A 19,957-nucleotide genomic window follows, 5' to 3' on the forward strand; every position below is an offset into this window, starting at 1 on the left:
TAGCGGCCTGCGACTCAAGTAGCGGGCATCAAGGGCTGCGAAAGCACCTCACTGAGAGCCGGCGACTGGCTTAGGAGAAGCTTCGTCGTCGTTTTGGGCCTCGGTTGTTTCACTCTCCCCTTTTCTTTGCGTTTTTTGTGAACTCCGGTAGTCGGATGGCTATCCGACAACATTTCTGGATAATTAAACCGGCCTCCAAAATAGTTTAAAACAAAATCATACCGACACTTAATAGTGCGTTGGTTAAATCTAGCACAAAACCGACAACCAGAAACGTTGTGATCAGGGCCCTAGGCAAGGAATATAGTAAGAATGAAAGTCTTTATGAGGTATTTGCTTTCCACAAGAAATACAATTATTTACTTTTTCTGTCATCAGTCTGGAGCAAGAAAAAAGTTTCCCCAACAGGGTACTTAGCTTTATTGAAGACTTCGGATCTGAAATTCGAACACGAAAATCTCAGGAGTCGGCCGACTGGCACTTGAGAACTGCTTCGGGCACTACACGGCAAGAAAGACTGATGAAAATGCTGTTGGCTGCTTCATTATACCCCTGACGACCTGACGTCAGGGAAGGGGCAACGGCAGCTGACGCAGGACCCAATATTTTGGAATTCAGGCCAACTGAGGGCAACCTGCCAGCAGGATTACCCAAATGTAATGACTGCAACAGTGAAACATGAAGAACATCCTGCTGTTCAGCCTCTGCCCACTGATTTTGGGGTAGGTCTGGCCAACCGTTTGGGGTTGGTAAGGTGTGGAAGTGGAATCTGTATTCTTGGGAAACTACATTTAAAACCCATTTGTCTTGGGTAATGAGTTCCCAGTTTTTTGCATGCAGGGCGATCTTTCCCCCCTAATGAAGCAGACAGTTGAGCAGGGCTTGGAAGGTTTAAGGTTAAGTCATTGTGACAGTTTACCATAGGGAGGTGTCTTACTACTTCCAGCTTTGGAAGTGGGAGCCCCCCACTGCTTAGGCCTGTGAGTACCTGGAGACTGTGGCCTAGGTGGTCTGCTGTTCCTGGGTTTGGATTGAGAAGGCCTTGAAGAGACAGGAAAGGACCAATTCTTAGAAGGCCAATGCCTACTAAATCTGGGAGGCTGTACTTGCAGGAAATCTTTAACAGTTTGCATAGATTTAGCTTTTTCCTCCATCTTTTTAAGCACTTCTTCTGCTTTGGTGCCAAACAGGCGGTCTTGGTTTAAGGGAGCATCCAGTAATTTAGCTTTAACATGATCTGGCAAAGTTTGCTCCTTAAGCCAAGCATGCCTTCTAAGGACAGACCCAGTGACAGCAGCCCTGCAAGATGCCTCTAAGGAGTCAAAACCACACTGCAAAGCATGTTTACCAACTTGTTCAGCAGAATTCATTAAATCCTGTAATTCTTTATTTTCATCACAGTCAGGAATCAACATCATTTTCTGTTTAAGTAATCCAATAATATTCTGCTGATACTTTAAATTATAAAAACTGGCAGTTTAAGGCCCTAATGGCCAAAGTAGCAGAAGTGTATACCTTCTTACCCCACCTGTCCAGGCCCTGGAATCTCTATCAGAGGGGGGTAGGGTTTTTGGCAGTAGTAGCCCTAATGCCTTTGGGTCCTTGTGAAATAGTCTCTGGGTCTGCAGTAGGATTCTTAAAGAGGAACATGTGAGAGTCAGGTACTCTGTAATACCTGTCACCTTTCCTAGGAGTTGGAGGTAAAGTGTCTGGGGTCAGGCTAGATTCCAAGAAGGCATCATCTACAATGTCCATTACAGGAGGGATAGCTAAATGCCTGTGTCGAGATAGGAGTAAGAATTCCCTAAGCCTCTTTTTGGAGTCAGAGTAATCCTGGCTGCCCCAGCGGAAATGCTCTCTAAGAGTGTGCAAAGTTTCACCAAAAGAGAAATCTTCTGGAGGGGAAGCAAAGGGAATGGAGTCGTCTGCATCAGAATCCTCATAGGTAGATAAGGGCAAATCCTGGTCATCAGAAGGAAAATCAGTTCTAGATCTCTTAGCGGGAGAAGGCTGGCTTCCACTAATTAGAGTAATAAGGTCTTCAGCCATTCTTATCATTTGTTTTTAGGCATATGGGCCTGACCATGTGGTTTGGACGTTGGTTTTCTAGGCGTGGATCGAGTTTTAGGCCTTGAAGAAGAAGATGGCGTCGGTTTGATATGCAAGTCAGTAAGCCTGAATATACCCTCAGAAGCCAATGCCTGCACAGTGGCTCCGGACCCATCCAAGGTAGAGACATCCGCAGGTTCCATAGTCGAAGAAGCATCTCGCAGCATACCGGACTCCGAATGAGTCTCAGTAGAGGCCTGCGCATCTGAAGTAGCATGTATCAGGGGCTGCAAAAGCACCTCACTGAGTACTGGCGAACTGGTGACTACTTAACGGAAGTGTCGTTGGCAGCTCTGGACCTATGCGGCCTGTCACTGTCTTTATCTTTACACTTTTTCGGAATGTCGGTAGTCGGACGGCTTACTGAAGCCATTTCTGGATAATTAAACAGAGTACAGAAATAGTTTGATGCAAAAATGAACCGACGACGAATAGTTCGAGGATTGAATAAGGCACAAAACTGACAGCGAGGGACGTCGTGGTCTGGGCCTAAGCAAGGAATGCAGTATGAATGAAAATCTTTATGAGGTGTTTGCTTTCCACAAGTAGTACAATTGTTAACTTTTCCTGATATTGGTTTAGAGCAAGAAAAAGGATCCCCAATGGGGTACTTGGCTTTTTTGAAGACTTTGGTTCTGAAACTCGAAAACAAAATTTTCAGGAGTCGGCCGAATGGCACTTGCCGTGCGGTGCCCAAACCAGAAGCAGTTCGCAAGAAAGACTGATGTAATGGCATCGGCTGCATGCTTTATACCCCTGACTACCTGACGTCATGGAAGATGAGACAGCAACCGACGCAGGACCCAAGACTTTGATAATCAGGCTGGCTAAGGGCTACTTGCAAGCAGATAACCCAAATGTAATGACTGCAACAGTGAAACACGAAGAACATCTGTGTAAACATGGGTTAAGGTGTCTGACAAGCAAGCAGTACAGCTAAGGACAGTTGGTGAAACAACCTAAAAGTAATAACTTTAAGGTAAACATTCTCAATAACACCCCTCCCAAAAAAATACACAAGACCTAGCCACATGTTATGACCAGAAAGCAAAACCTTACCTCACAAAAATCAATTACTTGAAAGACATTTCCACATGCAGCCATGACCAGAAAATGCAAAACTTGTGACTAACGTTTTAAGTGACAACCCCCAAAACCACCAGTTCTAGCCTACTTCTGAAAGAAAGTACAGTTGTATAAGAACTTACAATAACAGTAGATGTCCTACTGATGACTTCTGCAATATTCATAACAGACAGGTTGCAGATTGCTGACATCCAGCCTGGGTACCAAAGCTTTACCTTCCTAGAATGTACATCTGGATGATGACCCCAGTTCTTCATCGTAGAGGTAAAAAATTGGATGTATGTGCGAGATACTGAGACTACCTCCAAGCTAGCAAGACCCTAAAGAAAACTGAGGAAGGGTAAGCAAATTATTTCCCAGAAGAGCTGCAATACCCTCAGGTAATGTGTGTGTAAGGCATAGCATTTGGCAAAAAAGGGAGGAAGGAAGAGAGGGGGATAAGGTGGGAGTAAAGGAGTACTGCAACAGTGAATACTAAGACATCTACTGTTATGCTATGGCCTTACACAACTGTACTATGTCTTGACTGACTAACTGTTGCAGTGTTTCTAACAGATGGGCGATTCCCAGAGCTGTAGACAGAGAGAAACAGAGAATGGAAGCAGACTTAGAAAGAAGAAGAGAAAAGTCCAGAAGACCACACAGAACTGCTCTGGCAAACGGTGGCCTGAACAAGGCATCAAGCTTATACTGTTTTGTAAAGGTGTGGACAGATGACCAGCTGACTGCTTCTAAAATGGACCTGGTATCCACCCCCCCTTGTAGAAGGCACTTCATGAAGCCACTGCTAGAGTGGAATGTGCTTTTGTCCATGTTGGTAACATTTTTCCATGGTGAGAGAAGCAGAAGGAAATAGCCTCAGAGATCCAGGTAGCAAAGGTTTGTTTGGAAACTCGTAGTCCTAACCTGGAATCCATAAAGGAGATGAAATCTGCTTTTCTAATATCCTTATTTTTCATCCAGGTAAAATCTTAATTGTCAGTGAATGTCTAAAGACTGTAAAATCCCCATCCCTCTATTTTGGGGGATTGGTGAAAAAGGTAGGTAGATTGATTGCCTGGTTGAGGGTTAGCTCACTAACCACTTTTGGCATAAATGAAGGACTGGTTCTAAGACTTACCTTATCTTTGTGGAAGATGAGAAAGGGTGGAATAGCCATGACATGGAGTTCTGAGATATTGCGGACTGAAGTCAGGCCCAGGAGTACCACTGCTTTCCAGGTGCAGAATATGAGAATAGCTGAAGTAGCTGGTTCAAACGGGAGTAAACTGAGTTTTTCCAAAACAAAATTACGGTTCCATGGTGAGGTGATAGGCTTCTTTGGGGGGGGGGGGGGGTGTTAAGGTGTTAAACGCATCTCAGAAAAAGCTTATCCTCTGTTGTGGACATGAGAGGGGGCTCCAAAGGTAGATAAGAATTAACAGCAGATAAATGAGGTTTAACAGAAAAGCAGGCCAACCCCAAATGTAATAAGTCACAAGTATTGATGCACTGAGGGGATGTCTGAAAGGAGCTAGAATTTGTGCTTAATGCACCAGACTGAGAATCATTTCCACTTGGCTGTGTAAGTTTTCCTGGTGTTAGGTTTCTGGCTTCCTGTAGGGCTCAAAACAACCTCTTCAGAGAAGTTTTAACTTGTGGGGATTTGAATCCTATCAGCCAGAGAGTTAGGCTGAGTGAGGTCAGATTGGGATAAAGGAACTACCCTTTCTGTTGAGTGGTAAGATCTGGCAGTGGAGGGATTCTCCAGTAATTGTCCATTGGAAGAAAAAGACATATGTCCTTCCAGGTTATAGTTGTTGGTTTCCTTGTGCATAAAAGAGTGAGCAAGTGATGGTCATGAGAAGCAAAGAGGTCTACCTGGGAGTCCCCACCTGCAATTTATGGATTTGAAAACCTCTGTGTTCACAGACCATTTGTGAGGGTCTTCCATGTCCCTGCTTAGACAGTCTTCCAATATGTTTTGCTGGGAGAGGTATACGTCACAGTGTAAGATTCAGCTGGGAGGCCAGGTGCCAGACCTCCTGGGGCAGTATACACTCGGGGGTAAGATCTTGTGCCTCCCTGCTTATGTACCACATCACCATGGTGCTGTGTACACCAGCAGAGTGCCAGGTTTCCAAAAATGGGAGAAGGTCTATAGGGCTTGGAGGAGTGCTCTCAATTCCTTTATGTTGATGTGTTCTTTCAGAACAAAGGCAGGCCAGTCTCCTTAATCTTTGTAGTCTCCTGTCCAAGCCTACCCCCCCATGCCATGTCTGAGGCTTTGTAAACAGAACTTGGCTGTGTGGGGTTAGAGTGAATGGAACACCTGGGTTGAGAGAAACCTGGTCACTACATTAAAGGAGTTCCAACCTGATGCAAGGATGAGAACTGCAAGTCTCAAAATAGTGAGTGCTGGAACCATGCTGAGTTCACATACCACTGTATTTTTCTCAAGCATAGTCTGGTGAAGGGTAGCATAGAGACTGTGGCAGCTACGAGTCCCAGAGCCCAGAGGGCTTTTTGGGAAAAGCAATGATCTTTGCTGGAAAGCATTAAGAACTCAGTGGCTAGGGAGGTGACCATATTCTCAGGACTAGAGGAGTGCACTCCAGATGTGCCCAGGCTGCATCCAAGAAAGGTTAACTGTTTGGTGGAAATGAGCTGGGATTTTTTGTAACTGATGAGGAACCCAAGGAGTTGGAGTGGGCCAACCATCTACGGTTCTGGATCACTAGGAAGGTATTAAGTGTGGATAGCCTAGACTGGAGGGTTTTAGCGAAAAATGACTGACAGATGGAGCTGGTTTTATAGTCGTGTTCAAGGCCTAAACAGAACAGGCACTTAGTGTGCAAATCTTTTTATGGAATGTGTCTACTACACTTGCACTTAGCCCTCCTAAGCTGACATCTAATAACAGCAAACCAGTCAAAGGTTCGGAAAGTAAGGCTCCTAAGCGGCGAACTTATCGGATCCAACAAGAAAAGCTACAGTATCGAGCAACCAAACGATCATAGTCCGTCAGGTGTTATGACCTGCGTTCAGGCTAGTGGCGAAACAGTTTATAGATATAGGTTTATAGATTAGTACTTGGCTAACCACCTTTGTGGGCCATTTTAAGCCTAGCCAATTATCCCATGTGAGAAACAAACCCTGCACTTTGTGTTTGTAAGGTAAACACCTCAACCATTATGCCAACCTCCCATCCCCAGTCACAGGATATTGCACATATGTCCAATTTTATAGTCCTACATTGACAAGCTGAAGTCATCATTCAGATGTATATCCCAGGAAGGTAAAGTTTTGGCACCCCAGATGGACGTCAGCAAGCTACAACCCATCTGTTATGAATTCTGCAACAGAGACTCAGTCAGGACATCAATTTTTTTCTACAAAAAAATTAAGTGGAAGGTGTTTCCCAACATGGGTACTTATCTGTCAGTGGCGAAACAGGTAGCACACTCGCCTTTGGTGCAGAAAGCTGTGGGTTCAACTTCAACACCAGGTACAGTGAATGCTGACACTGCAGTGCAATACAAGTGGGATGCTGTACACCTGACTGTGCCATCCTCCAGATGATATGCTAAACCAAGACCCCATTGCATGAGTTGGTGGTAGCTCAGGCAGATGTAAAAGGTCCCACAGCACCAATCAAAAACAGTAGAGGAAATTCACCAATGCTGTGACCAAATTTCCCCTACTAATATATAAATACCACCTCAGGTCTCCCTGAAAAAAGGCTACTAGTCTAGCTAATCCAATCAACAAAGAATAAACAAATAAAAGTAAAATCTGCTCAGCTGTTGATCACTGAAAGCCAGCAGGGTGGAGAGCACTTCAATGACAAGAAAGTTCTTAAGTTTTAGTGTCCTAGCCGCTGCTTTTATACTGTACAATGGCTAGGGTACATAAAAGTTGTCCTAAAGCTTTGGAAGCTGGTCCGATTATTGGCAGGACATCCTATATAGCTTAGGGAACTGCAACAATGACCTAATGAAGAACATTTTTAAGGCACTTAAAAGAGCAGACTAGATAGGCTTACTGTCTCCTTTTCCTGTCAAGTAAAAGTAATGAAATGATTTTATCCAGGACATTCAGGATCATGTTCTCTAGCTAAAAGTGCAATTGTCAGCTGATCACTCAAAATACTAATGTGCCTGAGATCTACACTTTACTACCAAACTTATGAAGGACCCTGATCTCCTCATCATTCGCCAGTCATTTATTTTTGGGTCCAGATATAATGTTTTAGTTCCCTCCAACAAAAATCACTGAGGGATCTGCCCAGCATTCTTGTAGAGGTATTTAAATTCTGCTTAAACTCTTAAGAATCTATCCAGCTTCTTTGAAGCTGGCACTTCAGAATTAGGGTTTAAGGACTCTGACTCAACTCTACTGTGAAATGCTGAGAAGACTGATAGGAACACTAAAGGTTTCGGCTCCTCTATACATACTACTTCCAGATAACTACTTTTTAATTTAGAGACCTCATTTGTTCCCAGGTTGAAAGTCTTCCTCATTACATTAGAATGAATCCCTCGAGGCGACATCGTCTGGAGGGGAAACAAAACCCTTCCTATAAAGTAGGGACTACTGCTGATAATTAATTGGGAATTTTCCAAAACTGCCCTTCAGTAGTGCCATCAATGAGGATAATTGGCATATCCTCCTCATGTAATTCTGGAGGAGATGGTATCACCCAAGGAGCACAGGTATTTTTTCTGGGTCTCTGCGCCCAGGCTACATACTGGCATGGACCTCATTGAGGCCTGAGCAGTGGCAGTAACTACAGACATGAATTTACTGCTTTCCTCTATGGGGATCAAGACAGAAGGGGACTCCCTCCTAGATCCTCTTCAGAACAGGTGAACACAAGTCTTAGCAAGGCAGATGGAGTCACTATGGCCTCAATCTCTCTGGTTGCAGTCTCATGGAGTTGTAACTCTGGGGGATAAGCCCCACCTATAACTTCTGGGGATGTGTCATTTTCCTCTTCTTAACTTGTATACCTGAAGTAGATTGCTGCTCAATGAATAACTGACATGCACTAAGACGTCTAACTTCTTCCTTTCGTAGGGAGACCTTTAGACTCCTCTTACTACTTAACACGGTATTCCCCTTAAAGGTAGCAAAGGTCAGATACCCAGCCTTCCAACAAATCGCGTTAATACTTGCACTGTGAGCAGTAAGTGTAAAACAAAACTTCTAATTCTCAGCTGTACAGTAAGACTTGCCTTACTAAAGCACAATACAGGTTTTAAGGTGGAGGAGCAATTTTACTTACAATACCCAGAATGTAAGCAATTTATTTATTTAACATTTGTTGACCAGGATAGTCCGACTGGATATATGTCCATTTTCAGCAGAGGCCTGGCAGGAAAAGCTCCAAGATAATAATACACATTGAACATTGAGTAAATGCTAGTTTCAAGCAGTTTACAGTCATAAGCAATACCAGCATTTAGTACATATAGTACTAACTTATTATAAAACACTTTACAAAACATAACATTACATTCAAGTTTAAGACACATTGAGCAGCAGTTATACAATTGACCCTTCCTGAAATGGTGTGGTAGAAAAAGTTAGAAGTAGTTGAAGGTAAGGCACGCAAATAATAGAGATGTCACTAGTCGGGGTTAGTGCAAGGATATAACCAATGAGTTTTGAAGTTTTTATTGAGTTTGTTTTTGAATGGAGTTAGTGAGGGTTCTAGGGTCAAATCAGCTTAGTCTCTGTTCAATGTTTTTCCAACAGAGTTGGCAAACAGAGTCCCCAGCTGAGTAGTTGGATTTGTATGTTTGAACTAGGAGTCTAGTGAATGATCGCAGTGGCCGGGTGCTGGTGTAGGGGCTGATAATACACAGAACTGAACAATTACAAAGAAGTGAACAAGTAAGGTCTGGAACTATGAACTTAAATTCAGTATGCAGTGTGAGGACATTGCCTTTTCAAGTCTAAAATTACAAACAGTCTTTCTGAAAGAGAAGCCAAGGATATGCATAAAAACAGACTGCTTGTGACTGCTTGTAACATGAACATATCTTCAACATAATGATTCACTTTGAGCCAAGACAGATAACAGTATTACAAAAGTTTGATTTGCCCACAGCAAATAAATTAATAGCGAAATTAATTTAAAACAAACCTTTTTCAGCTCACAATGTGAGAAGAAATTGGATACTCACTAAACTTTCGGCTTGGAAGGCTGGAACTCTGCTGCATCAGTTGTAAGAGCACTCAGAATCACAGCTGGATAGATGAAATACTTCTCTGCACACTGAAGCCAGGCATATATCTTCTCAAACATCATCAACTGGGCTGCATCTGGAAAGGAAAAAGGAATTAAGCATAATATTCCGGTACTACTACTAAGCAATTATCATCATATGTAGGAAGTATTCTATACTTAACTAATTATCCGCTAAATGAACACAAAAATCCTGATAGCACATAATTTGACCCCAGAGTACATCACCAACTCACTGCCGTACCTTGTGGCAGGGCCCCGGTTTATTTATGCTCAGGGCATCAAGGAAAAAAAATAGAAATATCTAAAACAAAACAAAGGCATTTCCTACACAAATGGACAGGAAAAGAGCATCAGTATCAATTGTAACACAGTAACTCTGAAGGAGACCTGCAGAAATAAAACAGAATGGGTTATACTCAAAAAATGTCATGTTTTAAGTCAGGCCCGATTTTTCCAGTGGTAGAGAGCTTCCCTGGTGTGAGGTGCAATCTGCCACAGTACATTGTGAAAAACAGATTGTCACTACATAACAATGACTTTGCTTCTGATATCTGCTGTACTTACTAAAAACTACTCTCCAAATACTTACACGGCATCAGTTGAGTGAGAGGAAATCTTGCCTGCTTTGAAAAAAATATGCAAACAAACTGATCAGATCTTCAGATCTGCGGTGTCTGAACAGAGGAACATAGCAGGGTTATCCTTGTTTCCCTTTGTTATTAACTGCAGCCACTGGCAAAGAAAATTAGGGACTCACAAATTCAACAATATAAATGGTACAGTAATCAAGAAAAGTTAACCTTGGTGATATTATTTTATACTTGAAAAATCCAGAAAAGGACATTTCAGTGTTTAATATTCTGAAACAGTCTCAAGTATTTTCGGGATAAAAAAATCAATGAAGGTAAAACAAAGGCTATAGCAGTAAACTATTATTCACACATGAAGTGGTTCAGCGATATTCATTTATGAGGACATGATAACATGAAGCATTCAAGAGTATGGATTAAAAAGGATTCTGTTATGGCAGCTAAGTATATATGGGAAGAGACTAAAAAATGTAAAAACTGAGAAAATGAAAACTCTTGATTGTGAATACAGATAGAGGGCTACAATGAGTTAAAATGTTTGTAGTCCCTTTAGTTTTATATGTCAGTTGTATTTTTATCAACCAGAGGAGATGTGGATGATAATTAATAAAAGCTGAAGGAATTTATTTGGGAGGAGAAGTTGTGGATGATAATTAATAAAAGCTGAAGAAATTTATTTGGAAGGAGAAGAGAGTAAGTGTTAAGTGAAATGCACAGATTCTCCTCTCAGAACAAAATGGTTCTGGATTACCTGATCTGAACGGATAGCTTAGAGTTACACGTAAAAGCTCATATACATAATACAAGCAGAAGGTTATAAATCAAAGAGGATGAAACAACAAGGGAGTTTGAGAAGTAAGGAGAGAGTACGATTTTGGATACAGGTGTTTAAGGAGAACAACCACTGTACAGTAAATTATATTTATAAAATATAGTCTAAGAACTGAGTGAACATAGGAGTAGAGAAAGGAGGTTTTACCACTGCAGATTACTTTAAGCAATAAGATAAATAAAACAAAGACGGAGGCAATAACAGTTATTTGCACACCCACACAAACTGGTGACGAAATTCTTCTGTTGGTGAAAACACTTCAGAATGCAGTACCAGGGGCTATGATTAAAGCAAGAGTCAGATCAAGCTGCAACAGAAATGTGGAAGGAAATGACACAGAAGATAATCAGAAAAATAAAACAATGAAAAATAATGTTAATGGATGAAGACAGTACGATGCAGGCAATGAAAATGTTTTAGTGTCCTTAATCTATGTAGGTCAGGCATACTTTAACTCCCAACCAATAAAAAAGGGGGGGCGTCTGTAATCAAAATGGAGATGGATTTTTGGAGGTGTAGGGGCTGACAATACACAGAATTGAACAATTACAAAGAGGAAAAATAGCATTACTAAGGAGGTTTTTACGTATACCAGATCTTCACAAACACTTACATTTGACCACCTCAGAGTACTGAGACTGATGCAAAACTTAACCCTCATCCAAAATGGAAGGAGATGGTCTTATATCAGGAAGGAATAACAGAAGAACAAAGCAAGACAGGGTTTGGGGAAGTGGTGAGTAGGGAAAATAAAAATAGTTATGAAAAGAATTATCTACATAAGATCACTCATGACTCAACTGTTAATCAAGAGAAAAAAGGAATAATTGGGTGCATAAAATTCTCCCCATAGGACATAATTAAAAAAATAAATAAATAAACAGGTTAGGAAAAGTACAGTTGTGTACCTACCATAAATGTAGATGTTTGAGTGCATTCTCTGTTGCAGTCATTACACTTGGGTTATCCTGCTGGCAGGCTACCCGCAGTCCACCTGAATTTCAAAGTCCTGGTCCGGCATCGGTTGCTGTCACCTCTTCCCTGACGTCAGTGCGCCAGGGGTATATAAGATGCAGCTGACGCCATTTTCTTCAGTTTTTCTTGCCCCAGATGTCAGGTGCCCCCAAGAAGGTAGGCAATACATATTGTTAATAAAAAACATACCATAAAATAAAACCAATACCTTCCATCTACAAGCAAATACACCACATAGGTTGTATAGGATAGAGAAGTACAGATAAGTCCCAGCAAAGAAAGGGGGATGGAGGGAATGTAACCTGGACTGCAACAGTGAATACACTCTAACATCTACATTTATGGTAGGTACACAACTGTACTAAGTTCATCATGTTTCACTGTTGCAGTCATTACACTTGGGTCGAATCCCAAAGCTGAGGTAGGGCGGCTGGGTCTAAATAGGATTAGGAGTGGCTATGAGGCCCTGCAGAACTGCAGTGGCAAAGCCTGCTCTGGATTTAGAATAAAGAGGTACGTGATAGTGCTTGGTAAAGGTGTGTACTGAACTCCAAGTTGCAGCCTCCAAAATTTCCTTGGTTGGTACTCCCCTGAAAAAAGGCTGCTGAAGTGGCTGGTGCCCTGGTAGAATGTGGCCTAATATTCTTAGGCACTGACTTGCCATGCTGTGCATAGCAGAAACGAATACAGTGTCCTATCCATTTTGAAATAGTCTGCTTTGAGATAGCCTTTCCTTGTGATCCTGCAGCATATGCTACAAACAATTGCTCAGTTTTTCTGAAAGCTTTTGTTTTGTCCAAGTAGAAGTGTAGCTGCCTGTGTATGTCCAAGGAGTGCAGAAGTCTCTCCCCTTTATTCTGGGGATTTGGATAAAATGTTGGCAATGAATGGTTTGGTTAAGAGCCACACTGGATACTACCTTTGGCATAAATGTTGGGTTTGTCCTTAGAGAAACCCTGTCCGGATGAAAAATGATAAAAGGTTCCACTCCCATTAAAGCCTGTAACTCTGAGACTCTTCTTGCTGAAGTTATTGCTAGGAGCAGAGCAGTTTTCCATGATAAGAATTTTATATCAGCTGTATTGGCTGGCTCAAAACGAGGCAGTGTGAGCTTTTCCAAAACAAAGTTGAGGTCCTATGTAGGTATCGGTACTCTCCTTGGGGGTTTTATGTTTTTTGCCCCTCTGGGGTACTGTCTTAGCAGTGGATGAGAGAAAATAGGAGGTTCCGTATTGTAATGAGCTGAAATGGCAGATGCATGGAGCTTAATTGATGAGAAGGATAGGCCTTTGTCCAGCATCTCAGTTAAGTATTGTAAAATCTGAGGGATAATTCCATTTTTCTGCATAAGATTTCCTGGTGCTGGGCCTCCTGGCTTCCAAAATGACATCCATAACAGCTTTAGAAAGAGGTGTGTTCTGAGTGGCTATATTATTTGCCATGCAGCCATATTTAAGGTTCTGAGAAGGCTGTGCAGGATCCTATTGTTTTGTTGAGTCAGAAGATGAGAAATTTGAGGTAAAGTCCAGGCTGGGCCTTGAGACAAGCTCTTTTGGATTGGGTACCAGTACTGGCGTGGCCAGTCTGGGGCAATCAGAATAATTTTTGGCTTCTCTTGTCTGACTTTTAGGAGTACCTTGGGAAGGAGAGGCAGTGGTGGAAAGGCATAAACTGTTAGGGTTTTCCAGCTGAATGATAGAGCATCCACTTTCCATGCTTGTGAGTGATAAGTCCTTGTGCAGAAGCTCTGTAGTTGGCAGTTGTGAGGGGAGGCAAAAAGATCTATGTCTGGGCATCCCCATTTCCTTGTTATGCTGAAGACAAAGAAGTTATGTACTCACCATAACGTTCCATCTGAGTAGGTAACTTCATTTGTCTGCAACCTATGGGTATCGGATCTGTCCTCGGATCCGAGCCGGCAGCTTTCCAAGCTAAAAGATCCGAGCTCTCAGCTCCTCCCCCTTACCCATAATGCCCTGCCACCTTCCTCCAGTCCTCAGATTGAGTTTGCCAAACAAGAAACAGACTACAACCCTTGAAAGAGAAACCCTAACCAAATGCAAGACCAGGTGAAATCCTGCGTGATGGAATAACCATAAAACAGGTTAGAGGGAAGGGGAGGAGGTCAGTTGCAGACAAATAAAGTTACCTACTCAGATGGAACGTTATGGTGAGTACATAACTTCTTTATCTGAAGTAGTTAACTTCATTTGATCAGCAACCTGTAGGAGAGTCCCCCAGCTACCTAAATCCTTGGGCAGACCTCAAGGAAGGATATTCCGGAGCACTGTGGAGCCAAATGATGCCCTACTCCTGGATATCCGATCCAATTTATAACGAGAAATGAAAGTATGAGAAGACGACCAAGTAGCTGCTGAGCAGATGTCGTCTAGAGGAACTCTCGACCAGAATGCTGCAGAAGTAGCCATAGACCTGGTAGAATGGGCATGGACCCCCAAGGGTTCAGGCTGGCCAGAGACTAAATAAGCATGCCTGATGCATTGGGATATCCATCTGGCCAAGGTAACTTTCGTAATAGGCTTACCCACAGATGGTTTAGCGAAAGAAACAAACAGTTGATCTGATTTCCTAGTAGTAGCCGTCCTGTTTAAGTAGAAACGCAATTGTCTGTGTACAGCCAATGAGTGTAATCTGTATTCCCCTTTGTTCTGAAAGTTGGGGAAAAACCCAGGCAAATTAATGGATTGGTTGATATTGGATTCAGAGGCTACCTTGGGCAAGAAAGAAGGGTTAGTCCTGAGAGACACTCTGTCCTTATGGAAGACCAGATATGGAGGTTTCATGCAAAGAGCTTGAAGCTCAGACACTCTCCTGGCTGAAGTAATTGCAATCAGGAAGGCCGTTTTCCAAGATAAAAATTTTAACTCAACCGAAGCTGCCGGTTCAAAGGGTGGGCCAGTCAAGGCCTTAAGAACCAAGGTTAAGTCCCAAGGTGGAACCGCATTCTTGACAGGAGGTTTCAACAGAAAGGTGACCTTCAAAAAAGTTTTGCACATCTTAGCGGAAGCTAAGGGGCCAAGGCTATCCCCAATGTGGAAATGGGAAATAGCTGCCATTTGAACCTTGACTGTAGAAGCACTAGCTCCTTGGTCGAAGATATGGGACAAGAAGTCAAGAACCATTGGGATGGGAGCAGTAAAAGGATCTAAGTCTCTATTTTTTGCCCATATGGAAAAACGCTTCCATTTACTTCTGTATATCTTTCTAGTAGAAGGTTTATGCGCCACTACCAGAATAGATTTCATGGGAGATGAGATACCGGGAGTCCTTGCGATTAGTGGAACTGGATCAACCAAGCCGTGAGCTTGAGGTCGTCCAGGTTTGGGGGCTGTCATCCCACAGGATGAGAGCTCGGATCCGGAATGGGATCTAAGATCCAAGGAGGAACCACACTGCGAGACCACAGGTATGGGAACCAGATCTGGCGAGGCCAGAATGGGGCTATGAGGATTATTTTGCTCCCCAACCGATGAGCTTTCTGCAGAAATGTTGTCATCAGCGGAAGAGGAGGATAAGCATACAGGAGACCGGGGGGCCAAGCATGCACCAGAGTGTCTCTGGAGCTCTCCGCCATAGGGGAAATCAGAGCGAAAAACTCGTTGCATTTTGTGTTTGACGGAGAAGCAAAAAGATCGCAGCAAGGTTGACCCCATCTGAGGAAGATCTGATTCGCTACTGATGGGTTTGGAGACCACTCGTAAGGTGTGAGGATCGAGCAACTCTGCTTGTCCGCTAAAATTTTGGACCAACCTGGAATGTGCATTGCTATCAGAAAGCGGTTGGTGGAAATCGCCCATTCCCAAACTCTCATAGTCTCTTGATAAAGAGGGTAAGATCTGGTGCCTCCCTGTTTGCTGATATACCAGACTACCGCCATGTCGTCTGTCTGAATTGCAATAGTCCCCAGAGGAAGAAGGTTTTGAAGGGCTTGCAATGCTAGAAGCACCACCCTCATCTCCAGGACATTGATTTGCAGAACGTACTCTAAGGGAGTCCACGTACCTTGAACGGTTCTGCCCATAGAATGCCCCCCACCCCACCCGAGGCGAGAAGCATCCATGGTCAACGTGGCTTGGGGCTGAGGCATCACAAATGGTCTCCCCTCCCGCAGCTCTCAGGAATGGAGCCACCAAAGAACGGAGTTCCTGTAAACCTTGCTCAGAGGAATTGGCGACTCCAATGGATGGAGTAGGAGTGACCATTGAACCTGAAGAGTCCACTGTAGAATTCTCATATGCAATCTTGCTAAGGGCGACAGGCTTATGGCTGCCGCCATGGAGCCCAGGGCTCTCAGGACCAACTCTGCAGGTGGGTTGGAGACTGCAGGAGCGCCATTATGTGTAGCGACAAGCTGCGCAACCTGTCCGTGGTTAGGAAAGCTTTGGCTTGGCGCATATTTATCCTGGCCCCTATAAAATCCAGAACTTGCACAGGATGCAGAAACGACTTCTGAAGATTTATAATAATGCCTAGATACTGGACCATGGCTAGGAAGTAATCCCTGACGGAGCAAAGCAGATGCATGGTGGGGGAGGTGAGGAGCCAATCGTCCAGGTATGGAAATACCTGAATTCGCTGAAGTCTCAGGTGGGCTACTACAACTGCCATGACCTTGGTGAACACCCTGGGGGCTGTGGTGAGGCCGAACGGAAGAACCATGAACTGAAAGTGATTGGCTCCTAGCCGAAAGTGGAGAAACCTCCTGGACCGTCTGTCCATGAGAATATGGTAGTACACATCCTTGAGGTTTATGGAGCACATCCAGTCGTTCTCCTGTAAGAGAGGGAGAATAGATTGCAGAGTGACCATCCGGAAATTCTCTTTGGCAATGAACAGGTTTAGAGATGACAGGTCCAGAATTGGCCTCAAGTCCCCCGTCTTTTTCGGTACCAAAAAGAACCTGGAGTAATTGCCTAATCCGGACTGCACTGGGGGGACGTGCTGGATGGCCCTTTTTTTAGCAACTTCGAAATTTCTGAAGCTGCCGCCTCCCTTTGATCAGGTGCGACATCGGGAAGGTGTTTCGTTAAAGTGGGAGGATGCAGACAGGGAATAGTGTAACCTCTGGATATTATTCAGAGCACCCAACGATCTGTAGTAATGGACTCCCAACTTTGTAGGTGCTACGAAAAACATCCCCCGACTGCCTCCACAGAGGGACAGCCGGGCAAGCCCTCAGGGCTGTTGCGCGGGTCGGTCTGAGAAAGGCTCTCTGGACCCGAAATTCTTCAGCCCCCCCCTCTGCCTCTGGGCCGGTGTCCAACTTGTTCTCCTCTGCCTCTGAAGGACAAGGGATCTGGAGCGGGACGGGACTGCTGGGACTTCCGGAACCACATCTTCTGTCCTCTCTGGTTCCTTGAGAAGGACCTTTGGGGATTAGAGAAGCGGATCCCGACGGCAGACAGTGTCTTCCCGTCTTTCTCGCTCTGGAGCAACGTGTCGCGGACGGTTTTGACAAACAGCGTATAACCATCAACGGAAGCATTCGTGAAGGACGCCTTGAAGGGTTCCGAAAAGTCACAAAGGCGAAGCCAGACGTGGCACCGTAAGGCGACCCCTGCTCCGCTAGCTCTAGCCGCTCCCTCCGTGGCATGGGAGAGGAGCCGCATGGAAGTGTTAGAAATTGACTTTAGAGTGGCCATGCGAGCAGAGAATGTCCGTTTGTCCTCGGCCGCCATGGACTCTGGGGGAGCTACAGCGTATTCCTTTATCAAGTCTCGCTGGAGCCTGATGACGTGTGCCAGCTAATTCAGTGCCCTTACAGAAAAGGTAGCTGAAGCAAACATCCGCTTTCCAATACGGTCCATCGTCTGAGATTCCTTATCAGGAGGATGGACCGAGGAACTTTCCTGTGCTAGTTCCTTCTTAGTGGCAGCCACCACCGTGGCATCTACCGGGGACCCTTTATTCCATGCCTGTCTGAAGGGGGACTGAGTACTTTGTCTGGTCTTTTAGGGATTGGCTCCATGGTGTCCGGCTCCTTCCAAGCCCTGGTAGCAATTAAGTCTACCAGGGGATCAGCCGGGGGGGACACCCAAGAGGTAGATGGGCCTGCGTCAAATGCTTCCAGAAACACCGACTCATCGGAGGAAGGTTTTTGGGCAGACCACCTCTCCTCTGATACATAGCATTTCCATAATGTCTCCAAAGGAGATGTCTTCCGGGGGTGACCTTGGGGAACCTTCACCTTCCTCTAAGTCTGTGTCCTCTGTGAGGGACTCAGGGGAGTCCATGTGCCTCCTTTTGCACTTTCGTTTGCGAGGCACCTCATCGGAGGGACTGTCCGAGGAGGGCTCACCAACGGGGTCCTGTTCGCCTACGTGAACCAACTGGAGCGCTGACGCAGGCTGTCCCTGGGGCCGGACAATGGAAGATACGCCCAAATGCGTGGGAGTGATGGGTGGATCCCATGGCCCGGGCCAGGGACCTGGAACTCCTCGACAGAACCCTCTCCACTATGTCAAAAGCAGAGGGCGAACCACTCTCCCCTGGCTCCGAGAGCAGCCCCCTCGGCTCCGACGCAAGGACTGGTGTCGAAGCCGATCCGATCGGACCCGAAGAGGGAGTGAGCTCAGACCAAAACGGCGCCGAAGACACACTCACCCCTGCAGCTCCGAAGCTCGGCTCTCAGCCCAGAGAGTACGGATCCGACATGCTCGAGGGTACTGTCGGCGCCGACGACTCCCCGGGTCTGAGACGGTTCGGATCCAAAGACTCCGAAACCCGATAGCGAATCGGAGAAGGAGCAATTGGGGCAAAGAAAGGGGCTGAGCTCCCCCCCGGAGGGGGGGGGGGTGAGGCAGGAGCACCCCCATCTGCATCTGGGCCTGCAAGAATAGACGCATCATCCGGTCCAAATCAGCGTCAGACATGCTTCTGGTGGATCTCGAAGAGGTCACAGAAGCAGGCCGGGAAGGCCGCCTCCAAGACCTAGAGAGAGACCGGTACTCCTTCTCCAGCTCCGGGGAAAAGCGGAGGGAACGGAGCCGAGAGGGTGGAGACCCTCCTGGGAGGGCTAGCTACTTTAGCTGGCGGAGCAGAGGAATGAGACTCTGCCCGCCTCTTATGGCTTTTATGCCACTCCCTATCCTTGTGCCTCTTCTCTCTAGAAGAAGAGTCCCCCTCTCCCTGAGACACAGAGAGAGGTTGAGTCCCAGTCAGGGGAGGGGTAATGAAGGCAAGGCAGCTGCGGCCGTGGCTGGTGCCTTAGAGGGAGAGGAGGAAGAAGAATCCGCAGACAAAGGCTCTGCCAGGATTAACTTATTCCTCCTATCCCTCAAAGCCCAGGGGTTGAAGGCTGAACATACTTGGCAGCCAGAAGACAAGTGGCCTACCCCTATGCAGAGAATGCACCGTGTGAGACTATCCGGTGGGGACAGCTTATGCCCACACTCAGTGCATTTTGAAAAAATGGCCTTAGGCCCTTCAGCCATCGCACACACCACACGCACACAGTAAAGGGGAAGGGGAAAAGTTAAATTTAAACACTAAATTACCACAAGAAAAGGAGAAAAGAGGTATATAAACAAAAACTAAGGGTCTGCAACACTCACTCAACACACAAAAAAGAACCTAGAAAGAGTTTTTAAAAGTTTTAAAGTTTCTTTAACTTGCACCCAACGGCAAGAGCTCGTCGTTAGAAGCTATCAGAAGCTGCAGCAAACGAGATCAGAGGACTGGAGGAAGGTGGCAGAGCATTATGGGTAAGGGGGAATAGCTGAGAGCTCGGATCTTTTAGCTTGGAAAGCTGCCGGCTCGGATCCGAGGATGGATCCAATACCCACAGGTTGCTGATCAAATGAAGTTAACTACTTCAGATCTGTGGATCTAGTTTCCACTCGTGAGGGTCCATGAGGTTTCTGCTTAGTTGTTCTGCCAGAGTATTTTTCTTTCCTGGCAGGAATTGTGCCTGCAGTTGTACTTGATAGGTCAGTGCTGTGTTCCACAAAGTCATGGCTTGCCTGCAGAGGGGGTAGGAATGTGTGCCCCCTTGCTTGTTTATGTACCACATAACTGTAGTATTGTCCGTCTTTAGTAATAGTTGTCCTGGATGTAGCAGATCCTTCAAGGCTGTCAGGGCATTCTGTACAGCTAGCATCTCTTTTTGAT

The 19,957-nt window shown here is 45.1% G+C and overlaps 1 protein-coding gene across 2 annotated transcripts in view; it reads right to left on the reverse strand.

Annotated features, from left to right (window-relative positions):
* PCNX3 (pecanex 3) overlaps window positions 1-19,957 on the reverse strand; it is a 2,517,385-nt gene that overhangs the window by 761,573 nt on the left and 1,735,855 nt on the right. For both annotated transcript variants that reach the window (XM_044060478.1, XM_044060477.1), the window contains exon 21: window positions 9,366-9,504. In XM_044060478.1, the coding sequence (XP_043916413.1) occupies window positions 9,366-9,504 (139 nt within the window). The remainder of the gene's footprint in view (window positions 1-9,365; window positions 9,505-19,957) is intronic.

The sequence above is a fragment of the Protopterus annectens genome, chromosome 2.part0, assembly GCF_019279795.1.
Source record: "Protopterus annectens isolate FY-2018-M chromosome 2.part0, PAN1.0, whole genome shotgun sequence".
Classification (NCBI taxonomy): domain Eukaryota; kingdom Metazoa; phylum Chordata; order Ceratodontiformes; family Protopteridae; genus Protopterus; species Protopterus annectens.